Source organism: Vulpes vulpes, chromosome 1 (assembly GCF_048418805.1).
Source record: "Vulpes vulpes isolate BD-2025 chromosome 1, VulVul3, whole genome shotgun sequence".
NCBI lineage: Eukaryota > Metazoa > Chordata > Mammalia > Carnivora > Canidae > Vulpes > Vulpes vulpes.
The window spans coordinates 131,365,063-131,378,772 of NC_132780.1; the positions used below are offsets into that span (position 1 = coordinate 131,365,063).

A 13,710-nucleotide genomic window follows, 5' to 3' on the forward strand; every position below is an offset into this window, starting at 1 on the left:
CAATATTAAGAAATAAGATTTATTGCCTTGAAGTGGGAAGGAACGTGGTTGTGATAAGTAAGCCGTTCTGGGTACCCCTGGGTGCAAGTCCAGGGACAGTAGAGCCCCAGCTGAGAAACTTGTATACATCCTCACGCATACACTCCCAGAGGTGTCCTGGGGACTCCTGCTCTGAGAAAGGGAGATCCTGGGCAGGATGCCAGAAACGTGAGTTCCCACTGCAGGCATGGTTGACCCTGCTGGCACCAGATTCTGGTCAGGAACTATCGATCTGAGGAGAGAGAAGGATGGAGGAAAGCCATCAGGAGGACCGCCCCCTCCTCCACAAAGGCCTCTCCCTGCCTGCTGCATATCCCATACAAGTTTATCTCTCTTTGGCCCCAAGTTATCTCCAAGCACCCCTCCTATAGTTCCCCATATCACTCCTCTCCCACTCAAAGCCATGCCTGTGATCCTATAACTGTGTGTGTATGTATGTATGTACGTAACTGGGATTCCAACCAGGAGGATGTCCATGGTACCAACACAGGCCTCCCTATACCACAGGATGACCTTGGGCATGCCCCCACATGCACCGCTGTATGTGGCTCCCATGGTTCGCCCACCCTCTCCAGACACCCTGATGTACCATGAGCAAGGCTTTCGGAAGTACACGATGAGGACTAAGCCAACAATGATGCCCAGCATACCCAGGCCAAAGGCTATACCACACAGCACATTCTCCAGAAGATCAGAGGGCAGCGCATCATGGGGCACTGGAGAAAAAGAGGAGCAAGTCATCCTGGAGCCTTGGTCGGTGAGTCCCCACCCAGGGGAATGACTTGGGGGGCAGGGATTAAAGAGAAGAAACAGAGGCATGAAAAACTGAAGCTGCTCAGGGTGAGAATGGACTTAAGCAAAGTGCAAGTAGAGAAAGAAAGCCCTCCCATGGGTCCATCCTTTTTTGTTCCCAAAAGAAAGCAGGCTTCCAAGGAGAAATTTCTCACCCCAATAGGCAATTGCCGTGTAGTTGTCAATCTCATGAGTCACCACGCAGGAGAAAAGATCAGAGGGTGCCGGTGTAAAGTTTAAGTAAGAAAAGGCCTGGAAGCTGAATCCATCAACAGCGGACACAAAAGTGGGCCCCATTCCTTCCACAGGGTCCAAGTGATGCCACCAGTTCACCGTCAACGTGGGTGGGAAGAGATTACTGATAAAACAGACCAGCATGTTGGGTTTGCCAAACTCCAGGGGCTTCAACGTGAACACGTCAACCATAGGAATCCCTGGTGGGAGGATTGAGGTGTGAGGGAAAGAAGTAACTAGTTTACATGGTACCCCTAAGTTTGGAAGGGATGTGGCATACAGAGGGGAGTGTAGAGACAGAGTCAGTGGGAATGGGCTTTGGAAGGAGAGATGAGGGAGGAGCTTGGGTCTGAGGGAGGTCTTCTTCCAGGCAAGTACCAGACCTTGACTAGAGGCAGAGCTAGACCCAGGCTACTCTGGGACCCTCCATCGTGACTTCCTGCAGCACTTCCTGTCTACAGTTCACACCATCATCTAATCACATGCATGCTATCTTCTCACTGAAGCACAGGCACATCATTAGATACTTCCTTTCTCCCCTTCCATCCTACTGAGCATAGCAACACAAGCTCTAACATTCCGTAGGCATCAACTGGTCCCTACTGCATTCATTAAATTCAATACACAGTTCTGAACACCTACTATGTCCTGAGCACAAGTCTTTGTCCCACAACAAAAACAGAGTGCAGACCATAGCTGGTAAGGGGAGACCCAGACGACATTCGAGGAGGGGGCTGGTGTGAAAGGGAATAATTCAGTGTACAGGTTGAGGAGGTTAAGAATGTAGCCCCTCTCTCCGCCCCCCGAAACACCCCTGACCTCTAGACACAGGGATTTGCCCTTCAAGTTTTGGTCCTATTTCCTCAATCATAGCTTGGCAGAATGCTTTGTCAAAGGAAATGGTGGGCATATCTCCAGACTTCTGAGCCCAGTCAGCAAATTCAGGCAGGCGAGGCACTCGAGTGTTCTGGGAAAAGTTGAAGGAGAAAAGCTGGTCTCCATCATAGGCTTCTAAAAGTCCGATGCTGGGACTCCAGTTCTGGCAGTACATCGTGTGCAAGAACGTGTGGTTTTGCAGTTCATCCCGCCATGCTAGAGTAGGAGCTGCAAAGGAAACAAGGTAAGTCAGGGAGGTGGGAGTGTCCTCCTCCTCTTTAGCTTAGAAAACAGCAAGACCTGCTTCAGGCAGAGGGGTAGGATTGGGGTGTGACCCCTTCTTGTGTCTGTTATTTAGGCTCTCCCTCCCAATGAGGGTGAAGAAGAAATCACAGGATCTCTCCAAACTTCCCCTGCCCATAAAAAGGCCAACTGTCTAAAGTTGTAAAAGTAAAAAAAAAAAAAAAAAAAAAAGGTCTAAAGCAACAAATTTGGAGTCACAAGGTTGGGTTGCCTGTTCGTGTGTTACATGAGGGATCTGGCCAAGGAAGTAATTGAAAGTTGAAATCTAGCCTGCACTCCGCTCACCAAGCATGCCACATGGCACAGGGCTGCATCCTCCCAAAAAAGATACTTTTGTCTAAATCACAGAAGGCCACTATGTTAACCTGTGAAGGACTTCGATGGGTTCCCCCATCTTAGAAGGGAGGGTAAATTAAGGAATGGTCATGGCCTCCCCAAGCCACACATGACACTGCCCCATCTTACCCCCAGAAAACATGATTAGCTAAAAAACCAATCTCCAGGTTTCTCTTCAGCTGCTTCATCAGCACCAGACCTCTCTGAAAACCTCCTCATCTCCCTCAGCCCTCCAGCCCCTGCAATGACAGGAGTGGGAGGACCCAAAGTTGTAGGCAATAATCTCTATCCTTTGGAATTCCTGGCAAGAACCTCCCCACACACAGGAGCAGGAAACTTTCTATCCAGTACTCAATATCTAGAATAATAGATATTTAGAGGAAGAGGGATCTTCAGATTATTCATCCAATCCACCCGTCCTTTACAAGGAAGGAAACTAAGGACCAATAAAAGTTAAGAGACTTTCAAGAACCACAAGGTGAGTTGATGACAGAGTGCAGAGCAGATACCTAAATAGGACAGTAACATAATATTTACTTTGTTCAAATCCCAGCTCTGCCACTTTCCAACTGCATGAATTTGAATACATTACCGAGAGTCTCTTAGTCTCATTTTTTTTCCATTTGTAAAATGGATATAATAATCTCTTTTAAGAGATTGTTTCGAGTGCAATATATAAAGCACCTCTGACATTGTTTGGCCATCCATCCATAGTTGATCTCTTTTCCAATTCTGCTATTGTTTCCACTACTCCATAATACTTCCTGCCACTTACAAAGCACAGGGCTTCAAATGGAAAGAAGACTTCAAACGCTCTGGGCAGTTCGCTAGGCTCTGACCTGTCAGGATTGAAGTAAAGGTGAGGTATTGTCATACCTTCAGGGGCGGTCCGGGAGTAGGGCAGCAGCCACAGGAGGTGTAACAGCCTTAGCAGTGCAGCTCCCTGCCTCTGCTCATGATCCATATCTTCACACCACACCATGGGCTAAGACCTACCAACCAGCTGACCCAGGGCCCCAAACTCCTTCCCCAGATCATGTTCCACCAGCTATTTCCAATAGTTGCCTTTATCACTTGATTAAACCAATCACAGAAGTGTAGGGTTTAACATCATCAGTTGCTGGGGAGAGACACAGTGCCAGCAACCTCTTCTAAGACTTGGCTCTTTCACCAGGCCAGAGTCGGGTGTGTAACTGGGCTGGGGAGACAATGGAGGGATGTCTGCCTCCTGCTGGGGATCCCTCTGTAGTACCAAGCTGTCAGCTTAAGCCAGTAACCTAGGCAATGGGCTCTTCAGAGCAGCACCACCTCCTGGCAGTTGGCTGCAGTGGGGAAGCTCCTCTTCCCACGGCAAACTCCCAGGGCTCTTCAGACCCCGCCTCCTCCTCCCTCCAGCCCTCCATCCTCTTTTTCTCTCTGAGAGGTGTTCTTCGGTCATTAGCTCTATTTCATTCTGCAGAAATACATGGAAAATTTAATAAGTACTAGTATTGGGTCCAGTGCTAGAAATACAAAGATGAATAAAGGGTATTCCTGCTTTCAAAGAGCTTAAAGTCTAGTTGGCGGGGTGGGGGAGTCAATGAATAAATAATTACACAACAATGTAATGTTTCCAACAAGAATGTGCTCAGTGTTTTAAAAGTAGTAACTTTATGAGGATGGAACATAATCCAGGCTTCTGAGAATCTTGAAAGAAAAACAATTTGACCAGTAGAACCCGAAGGAAGAGAAAAGCATTCTAGGGCAAGGGCCAGGCGAATATGTGAAAGCAAAGGCATTCAGAGCTCCTTCCCTTGGAGACATCTGTGTGGCTGGATGTGAATGGTGTGGAGACTACTGATTGTGTCCCTGTTTGGTAGTAGTGCATGGAGGAGTGTCAAGATGAGCTGGAAATTTAAGCAAGAGCCAGATCACATAGGCCATGTTATAACACGAAGAGGGTCTGGCTTTTAGAGGTATTAAAACTGAGGAGTGACCCAATTATTTTAAATTTTAGAAAAACTGGTCTTCAAAAATTTCAAAGGATGGACTGGAGCTTAGAAAAAATTGAGCTAAAACTGCTGGTCAGTCTATATTATATTACATCAAAATAAGAAGTTGCACACACCCACACACCACTCTTTTTTAGCAATATAGCAATAATTTAGGTGAGAATTGATAAGAACCTGAATTAAGTCATGAACAGAGGCGATGGAGGGAATAGAATATTGAGATAATTAGGAGACAGAATCTAAAGGGCTTGGCTACTGATTAGCCAAGCAGAGGAGTCAAGGCCAACACTAAGATTTCTAGATTAGCTGGCTGGGTGGGTAGTCAGTAATGAAATAGAAAAGGAGCCACAGAAGCAGATTTGATGAAGAAGAGGATGAGTTTAGTGTTTTACATGTAGAATGTGAGATGCTAGTGGAAGAACCATGCAGGAGACATAAGGTATATGGGTATAGAACTGAAGCATGGGCTGAAAAAACTCAATTTGGGAGTCATGAGCACAAATGTTGAAGCATAAACAGTGGATAAGATCATGCAAGTAGACTGTGCAGACAGAACAGGAAGTGGCATGATGTAAGTCTGCATGGATTCCAACCCCAACCCTCTTACCAGTTATCATCCAGGATCTAGTTGGGAATATAGAACCACTCTAGGTCTTCCAGACTCAGGGAATTTAATACAGGAAATCAGTCACAAAGGTGTTAAAAGGGCAAGAAGTACAAAAAGGAAAAGGTGTCTGGAGGCACAAATAGAGGAATATCTAGAAATCAGAAGCTATTCTTCCTCTGACATGGAATCCACGTCCATGCCTGGTGTTGCCCTGGGACCAACACCATCATAGCTAGTTCTGGATCTGCTGAAAAGGTTCCATCTTCTTCAAGGCTGGATCATTGAGAAGATGCTTTCTCTACCTAGGAGGCTTACGTCCAGAATCACCCATTCTTACTGCTGCCATATCTACCAGCAACTGTCACTCTGTTAGAAACTAAAGCAGGAAGCTTCTCAGTTTCCCCTGCCTTCATATCCCTTGCCAGTGCCTCCTATTGACAGAATATAATGGGAAGCCAACCAGCTAATAAGCCTGAGAAGTACATGCTTTACAGATGCCTTGGCCAAGCAGTTCAGAACACAGTATAGGAGGGCGAGCCTGGCACTAACACCAGAAAATAACCAGTACACGGACATGGACCAATTTGTAGAGATTCGGTGACACCAGGAGCATCCAGATAGCCATGAGAGCTAAGAGAACAAGGAAGGAGCAGATTCAGAGAAGCAGAGGTGTTCCATGAAGAAGGACAAGGTCAATATTATAAAATGCTACCCAGAAGTCAAGGAAGGCCTAGAAGTGTCCTTAGATTTGGTAATTATGAAATGGTTGACAAATGTATTGAGAGCAGTTTCAGTGTTGTAGTGGGAGTTGACTCCAGATTGTGGTGGGCTAAGAAGCAAGTGGGAGGTGAGGGAGAAAACTGTCACAGTATATGCTGGGAAGTCTAATAGAGAAGAAAAAGAGAGAAAGACAGAAGGGATGGGGGAAGAAGCAGTGAGAAACATCTAATGTGGCAATTAAGTAACCTTAGAAATCAATCTATGTGAATATAGTCCCTCAGTATCTCAGACTTTCAAAATCCATACTCCCTTTTGAAAAATAAATATCAGCAGCAATAATAGCCAAAACCCAAAACAACCCCATGATCTCCTGGATATTTTGAAACACTAATGTGTATATATGTGCAAGCACATATATGAGTTTGTGTGGTGGGGGGCAGGCAGAGTGGCAAGGCTGGAGTAGGGTTTGGAAATCATTGTGTTACGCTCCGAAAAACAGAACATTTTCCCAACGTCCCACTCTTTGTAGACTAATCCATCAACAGTTCCTACAGTGGGAAGATTGAGGCCTTTTAGGGAAGCAGAAAGGAAGTTTATGACATCATCAGGACCATAGGGGGAGACATAGTGCACACAGCCACCTAGAGTCTAAGGCAGGAGAATCCGAAAACCTCTGTGAAGGATCAGATAGGAAATATTCTAGGCTTTGTGAGCCATTCATCTCTGTGTTATGCACTCAGCTGCAAGTGCACAAACAGCCACAGACAAGATGTCAATGTTGAAAGAGCATGGCTATGCTGGATTCCTCCCAGCTTCCTCCCACACTTCCTGGGCATCTCCTTCTCAGTCTCCTTCGTGGACCACTTTCTTTCAGTCATTCTGAAAACACCATTTAGGTGGTGTTCCCTAGAGTTTTGTTCTTAACCTTCTTTTTTTACTTATGGACACTGGAATTTAAATTTCATACAATTTTCATGACATCATTCTTTTGCTTTTCTTCCAACCATTTAAAAATGTAACCATTTCTCTTAGTTCTTGGGCCACTTAAAAGATGGTGGGCTGGATTTTGCTCCATACTATAGTTTTCTGAACACCATTCTCTGTATGTGGTCAGAATTGAGATGGGGACTCAAAATAAAACAAAGAAGGGCTCCATTTCCCCTTGGGGGTGGCTACTGATTAATGATTGTGGCCCAGACAGGACAGATTGTTTGGAAGGAGGTCTGAGGGGACATGAGGAAGAAGACTAGGTAGGAAGGCTAGGAACAGGTATAGCAGTCACTGCAACTACTCTGCGTGAGAGGAAAGAAATAAAAGGGTACAAGTTCTTCACATATTAGAGTGTAGACAAGATCAAGGTGAGCAGATATATAACCACCCATCATCAAGACTCTGGCCAGGTGTGGTCAACTCTTCTCTCCCAGTAAAGAGTAACAAGTTCAAACAGTTAGGACTATCCTTCCCTCTATGCAATCCTGTCAGTACTCTCCAACAAGTTCTGTAACAGGTATCTCAGAGAGTCTCTAATTAGTTTGCAGAAGTAATTGCATGCAAGAGGAGCAAGGCAATTGGTTCTGTATCCCAGTAACTCACTGTATATTTTGGTCATTAAATAGGAATGTCCCTGAAAATAATGGCACCTGTGAATCTAGTAGGTCATGGCTTTCTAACACAGCTCACTCATCCCTTTCTAGCCCCATTTATTTTTCCTAGAAGGCCAAATTTCCTGAAAAGGGCATGGGTTTCCATATTTCCACTTTTATACTTGCCATTTATGCTGTAACTCTCAACAATGAGACTGTTCACCAATATTTTTGAGTTGTTAAGTCAAATGAACTCTTTGCAACATTTGACACTGTTGGCCATGCCCTCCTTCCTAAAATGGCCTATTTTTTGGCATCATGAATGGCACTCTCTCCTAGTCTTTTTGCTCCTACTTCTTTGGCGTCCTCTTCTCTGTCTTCTTTGTGGACTCCTTTCTTAACAGCTGGTGTTCCCTGGAGTTTTGTCCTCAACCTTTTCTCTTCTTACATTTGTCCTGGATGGCATGCCTTCAGTTGCCTCCTATTTGCTGATGTCTTCCAAATTTACTCCTTGTGCTCAGTTCTTTCCCTGAATTTCATACCACCCATATACTCAACTGCCTTTCAACATCTCCACTTGACCTCCACAGCAGTTCTCAAACTGTATTCTCCACAAAAGTGTCCCTCAAGAAATTTTTTGGGGGATCCCTGGGTGGCGCAGTGGTTTGGCGCCTGCCTTTGGCCCAGGGCGCAATCCTGGAGACCCGGGATCGAATCCCACATCAGGCTCCCGGTGCATGGAGCCTGCTTCTTCCTCTGCCTGTGTCTCTGCCTCTCTCTCTCTCTCTCTGTGACTATCATAAAAAAAAAAAAAAAGAAAAGAAAAGAAATTTTTTGGACTGTAAATTTGATAGTAGCAATTTTTAAAAAGATTTTATTTATTTATTCATGAGAGACACACAGAGAGAGGCAGAGACATAGGTAGAGGGAGAAGCAGGCTCCCCACAGGGAGTCCGGGACTCTGGGATCATGCCCTGAGCTGAAGACAGATGCTCAACCACTCAGCCACCCAGGCGTCTCGATAGTAACAATTTTTTATTTTTAAATTTACCTCAACACAGAGGTAATAAGATGCCAAATACATAATAATCTCATTATGTAATCATTTATTATATTGAATAAAACTCTTCGAGATGTAGACAATAGACACCAATTCTGGCTAACTTAACTTTTAAAATGGCAATTTACTGAAAGGATACTGAGCTAAATTCATAAAATCAAAAGAAGAATGGAATAAGCTAGCCTCAGGAAGGAAAGCCTCAGGGGTCTTAGCAGCAAGAGTTGAGCTGCTGTTAATTACGCCTCACCCTTAAAGACTTCCAGCCACCATCTCCCAAGTTTCACATTGCTGGGAGAGATGATCTGACTGGCTCAGCTTGTATTAGTGTGTATCTCCGGATCAATTAGCTGTGGCCAGGCACAATATCACCCCTATGTATCACAGTTATTCCCAGAGAAGGGAAAATCATCATGAACCAAAAACCACCTCAATACGCTATCTTCAACATATGACATGCTGGACAATTGCATGACATCATCTGAGACATTAACACAAGGTTAAATCTGTGTATTAATGCTCAGATAGCATTTTCCAACTGCCTGAGTGATATATGTCTTCCACTTGATTTCTGGTCTGTCACAAGTCTTGGCACAAATTCAAAACATACTCATAATATGATTCAGTGTTGATTTAGTAATAATAAAAATTTTTACATTCCACTAATTGATTTCTTTTAGATCTATGACTAAAATAATTTTTTTTTTAATTTTATGGTGAAAAATTTCAAACAGGGGCGCCTAAGTGCTCAGTTGGTTAAGCATCTGACTCTTCATTTCAGCTTAGGTCACGATCTCAGGGTCATAGGATGGAGCCCTGTGTCAGGCTCTGCACTCAGCAGAGTCTGCTTGTCCCTCTCTCTCTGCTCCTCCCTCTGCTGTCCTCCCACCTCTATCTCTAAATAAGTGAAAACTTTTTTTAAAACTTTCAAACAAACATAAAAGAGAATATAATAAATCCTCATTTTACTCTCATGAGCTTCAATACTTTTCAACCTTCTAAAACTCTTCCATTCTTGTTTCATCTATTCTGTTCCATGTCCTTTTTTTTTTTTTTTTTTTTCTTTTCTGGGCTATTTTAAACAAATTCTGCCATTATATTTCTCAGATAACTTTTCTTTTAACAGAATACAATACTATTACCACAACCAACCAAATTAAAAACAATTGTTTAATTTCATTTAAACCAATCTGTGCTCATTTTTTCCCAGTGATCTCAAAAATGTCTAAATTCTAAATGAAAAGCAGTGTGTTATGATTTCCAAACTGCATTCATTTCAAAAGTATTGGCAAGTTTTTTCTTTCTTTCTTTCTTTCTTTCTTTTTTTTTTTTTTTTTTTTTTTGAAGATTTTACTTATTTGAGAGAGAGAAAGAGAGGGAGGGGGAGAGAGAGAGAATGAGCGAGCAGAGGGGAGAGGCAGAAGAGAGAGGGAAGAGGAGACTCCCCGCTGAGCAAGGAGCCTAATGCGGAGGGACTTGATCCCAGGATCTGGAGATCATGACCTGAGCCAAGGGAGATGTTTAACCATCTGAGCCATCTAGGTCATTTGCATTAGGTCTCAAAAACCCCTGTTGATGGTTCAATAAAGAATTCTAATAGGCATATGAAGTCTAGCAATTACAATCTTGAATACCCTTCCATCTCAAAATTTACAAAACTAAGCTCATTACCCTCCTTCCCAACAAGTTCCAACTCCTATATTCAAGACCTCAGTAAATAACTTGACTATCCAATTAATCATCTAAGCCACAAATCTATGAGTCAACCTTGACCACTTCATCTTCCTCAAATCTTCTCATCCAATTGTTTAGCAAGTCCTATCAATTCTACCTTGTTAATATCTCTTGCATCTGTCCTCTTTTCTTCCCATTCCCACTGGCTCAGGCCTTCATTGATTTGTTTGCTTTTCCCTGGATTACTTTAACTTTCTTCTTCTTGATCTGTCTCCATTCTTATTTTCTAGTGCTGCCAAAGGAATCGTTTTATTATGCATATTTCATCACATCATACTTTTGTACAAAAACCTTCAATGATTGTCTGTAATCTGCTTCCTTAGTATGATTCTTAATGACCTGAACTCCATTTAACCTATGTCTGTATGTCCTTTGAGATGAAATCTCACTTCCCTCAGGAAGCCTTGGAACCTGGAGCAGGGATTAGTGGCTTCTTCTGTATGCTGCCACAGCTCCCTGTGCCTGCCATTACCATCATTTTTCTTGTATTACTCTCTCTATATATGTGCTTCACAGTCATCTCACCCTCACTGCAAGATTCTTAAGGAACCATGTCCTATTCTTTTTTTTCACACTCTTAGCATCCACCAAGAAGATACATCAACAAGTAACTGTTCACTGGATGAATGTGTGGTGTTACTGAAGATGATGAAACTGAGACTAAAGAGCCCTCAAGCATTAGATGAATGATAGACAATCCCTTCAAACACAGTCAATAGTAGGTCTTACCAGTCATGCCTATGGGCTACCCTGCAAATACTTTCACCCCCACTGCCTTCCCTGTGCAACCCACCATTCTCCACACTCTTCCCATTCCATTCTAGGTCCTTCCCAAGCTACATGCCAACTGCCATTTTCTTCCTACTCCCTTCCACCTCCTGTTTCAGAGAGTGAACCTAGTCATCCATCTCCCATTTACCCTCATTCCCAGCTCAATATATCTCTTCACATTCATGAATGAATGTTCATTCTTTCTTTTAGCTACTTTATTAGGATGTAGCAACTCTGTCAACTACAAGGTTGGAATTTATTATTCCATATATAAATAAGAAAACTGTGGCTCAAAGAGGTTTGTTTGTTTATTTATTTAGCAAGTATGTATTGACCACCCTCTATCTGCCTGGCAGGATGCTGGACACCAGACACCTACCATCATCACACTTATAATCTAGTGAAAATATAGATATTAAACAAATCTAAAAATGCAAATTGTAAAAGGAAGGAAAAAAACTGAGATCTGTTAGACTAACTGGAATGGGGAACCTAATGATACTGAGATCTGAAGGGTGAGTAGGAGTTAGGCAGAGTGGGAAGAATGCTCCTCTTGGAGGGAACAGCAGTAGCGTAAGCCATGAAGACAGGCAAGAGACTAGCTCCTTCAAGGAAGTGAAAGATCAGTGCGGCTGGAGCATAATCAGCAAGTAGAAGATGGTAGATGAGGCCAGAGTCAGGCAGAAGCAAGACCACGTGGGACCTTGTGGACCAGGGAGGCTTGAGCCCCCTTCTAAGCATAGATAGTCCTGAGACTGAGACTACTTTATTCCTTCTCATCTCACATGTGAATGCATGCTAGCTGACCTTGCCAAACAGATCTCCCTATAAAGGTAGCTCTCACTTCCCCTCTTAGAAAAGTTAAATAGTTCCCTTCTTTCTACTATATTCAGTCTGGATTACTTGGCCTGGGTTTTCAGGTTGCCCATGCTCTGTATTCTATCCCCAGCTTACAGAAAATGCTCTCCAATATCAGTAATGACCCCCAATAACCAATCCATGAGTTTTCCTTCTTTGTCTGCAGAATATCACTTTCTCATTCAATCAGAACAAGGTTCTTAACTTGCAATTCCACAAGCCACAAAATTCAGGGGTCATGAACGTGGATGGAATTTTTTAAAGTCACTTTTATTTCCAATAACATCAAACTGAAATTTAAGTTTATGAATGTAGAAAGCAAATCTTTGTAGTACTAGCAGTACCTGCAATGTTTCCATCAACAGAAATCAATTAATATTTTCATGTCACATACAGATATCTCAAAATATCTCTATAATTTAATAAGTTGTTAGACTTGCCAATAAATCATTTTATTTGTTACTTAAGAACCACATGTATTATATTAACATGGAAGCACATATTACTGGATCATCACACATTTCTTTAAACATAATTCTGATAATTATGTATTTCATTTATATGTTTACAAATGGTATTGTCAAACAAGGTCCTAAGGCTCTAGCAGACTGTCAAAGAAGACCATGGCACAAACAAGCACAACAACTCCTGATTAGTCATTTATTCAACAAACATGAAGCCCTTACTGGGGCCTTGTCTTGTTCTGGCATCTTCATATTATGTAATTTTGCTTTTCTTTCTTGTTTGATGCTCTTCCGTTGGTTCTACTTCCTATTCTGTTCCCTGAATGAGGATCTAACCCAAAGTTCAATCTTGAACTTTTTCTATTCTATTTTATACTTCCTTATAAATCTCATCTACCTGCATGACTGAATCAAACATCAATTCAAAGACGACTCCCAAATCTACCTCTCCTGATCTTTTTTCTCAACTTTAGTCCTAGATCTTAAACTACCTGCTGTGTTTAGCAACCAGAAAAACAGATCATCCATGGGCAGACTACTTGGGTTCACAGCCCAGCTTAAGATCACTTACTAAAAGTGTGACCACAAGTAAATTATTTAACATCTATTGCTTCAATTGCTTCATTTGAAAAATGGGGATGATAATAATAGCATCTACTTCACAAGGTTATAAGAAAGGAATTAAAAGAGTTAATACATATAACAGCACTGGGGCACCTGGGTAGCTCAGTTGGTTAAATTTCAGACTCTTGGCTTTGGCTCAGGTTATGATCTCAGGGCCATGAGACCTAGCCTTCATTGGGCTCGTGCTCAGCAGAGTCTGCTTGAGATTTTCTCTCCCTCTCATCTCCCACCCCTACAAGTGTTCTAAATAAATAAATAAATTTTTAAAAAGAAAAAAAAATACATGTAAAGCACTTTTAACAGCCCCAAACACATTTCAAGTATTCAACAAATGTGAGCTATCACCGGTCTCATCTCCTTTCAACCCGACATTTGTATTCGGTGTTTATTAACAGGTATCATGCTAGCTACTGGGAATATGAAGACAGGGTTCTTATCTAACGACATAACATGGGTCAAGGAATTGCTCAAATGACTCCCCAGCTAGTCCAAGCTTAATGGCACTAGAAATCTTTTTACAACACTGCCTCAGATAAATTTATCTTCCAATCTTCTCTTCTCTTGCTTTACCTCTTATGGCTTATATCCTATTCTGGCCAGACTGGAGTGCTCTGCTCTCTGTGAAGATGGCCTGTGCTGTTCTGCTTCTGTCTTTCCTCACACCATTCCAATGTCTCAATTATATACTTGACAGAAATGATGACTTACAATGATTATTTCC

General features: G+C 42.6%; 1 protein-coding gene across 2 annotated transcripts in view; it reads right to left on the reverse strand.

The window, feature by feature from the left end:
• Positions 1–13,710, reverse strand: part of LOC112913868 (HLA class II histocompatibility antigen, DM alpha chain) — a 16,885-nt gene continuing 3,175 nt past the window's right edge. Inside the window, exons 1-5 of one of the 2 annotated variants that reach the window (XM_025990676.2) lie at positions 3,457–3,648; positions 1,885–2,169; positions 987–1,265; positions 629–755; positions 1–271 (exon numbers count right to left, since the gene is read on the reverse strand). In XM_025990676.2, coding sequence (XP_025846461.1) covers position 271; positions 629–755; positions 987–1,265; positions 1,885–2,169; positions 3,457–3,562 — 798 coding nt within the window. In that variant the 5' untranslated portion in view covers positions 3,563–3,648 and the 3' untranslated portion in view covers positions 1–270. Of the gene's footprint in view, positions 272–628; positions 756–986; positions 1,266–1,884; positions 2,170–3,456; positions 3,649–13,710 lie in introns of those variants that run through there. The other variant, XM_025990677.2, reaches the window with a different exon arrangement.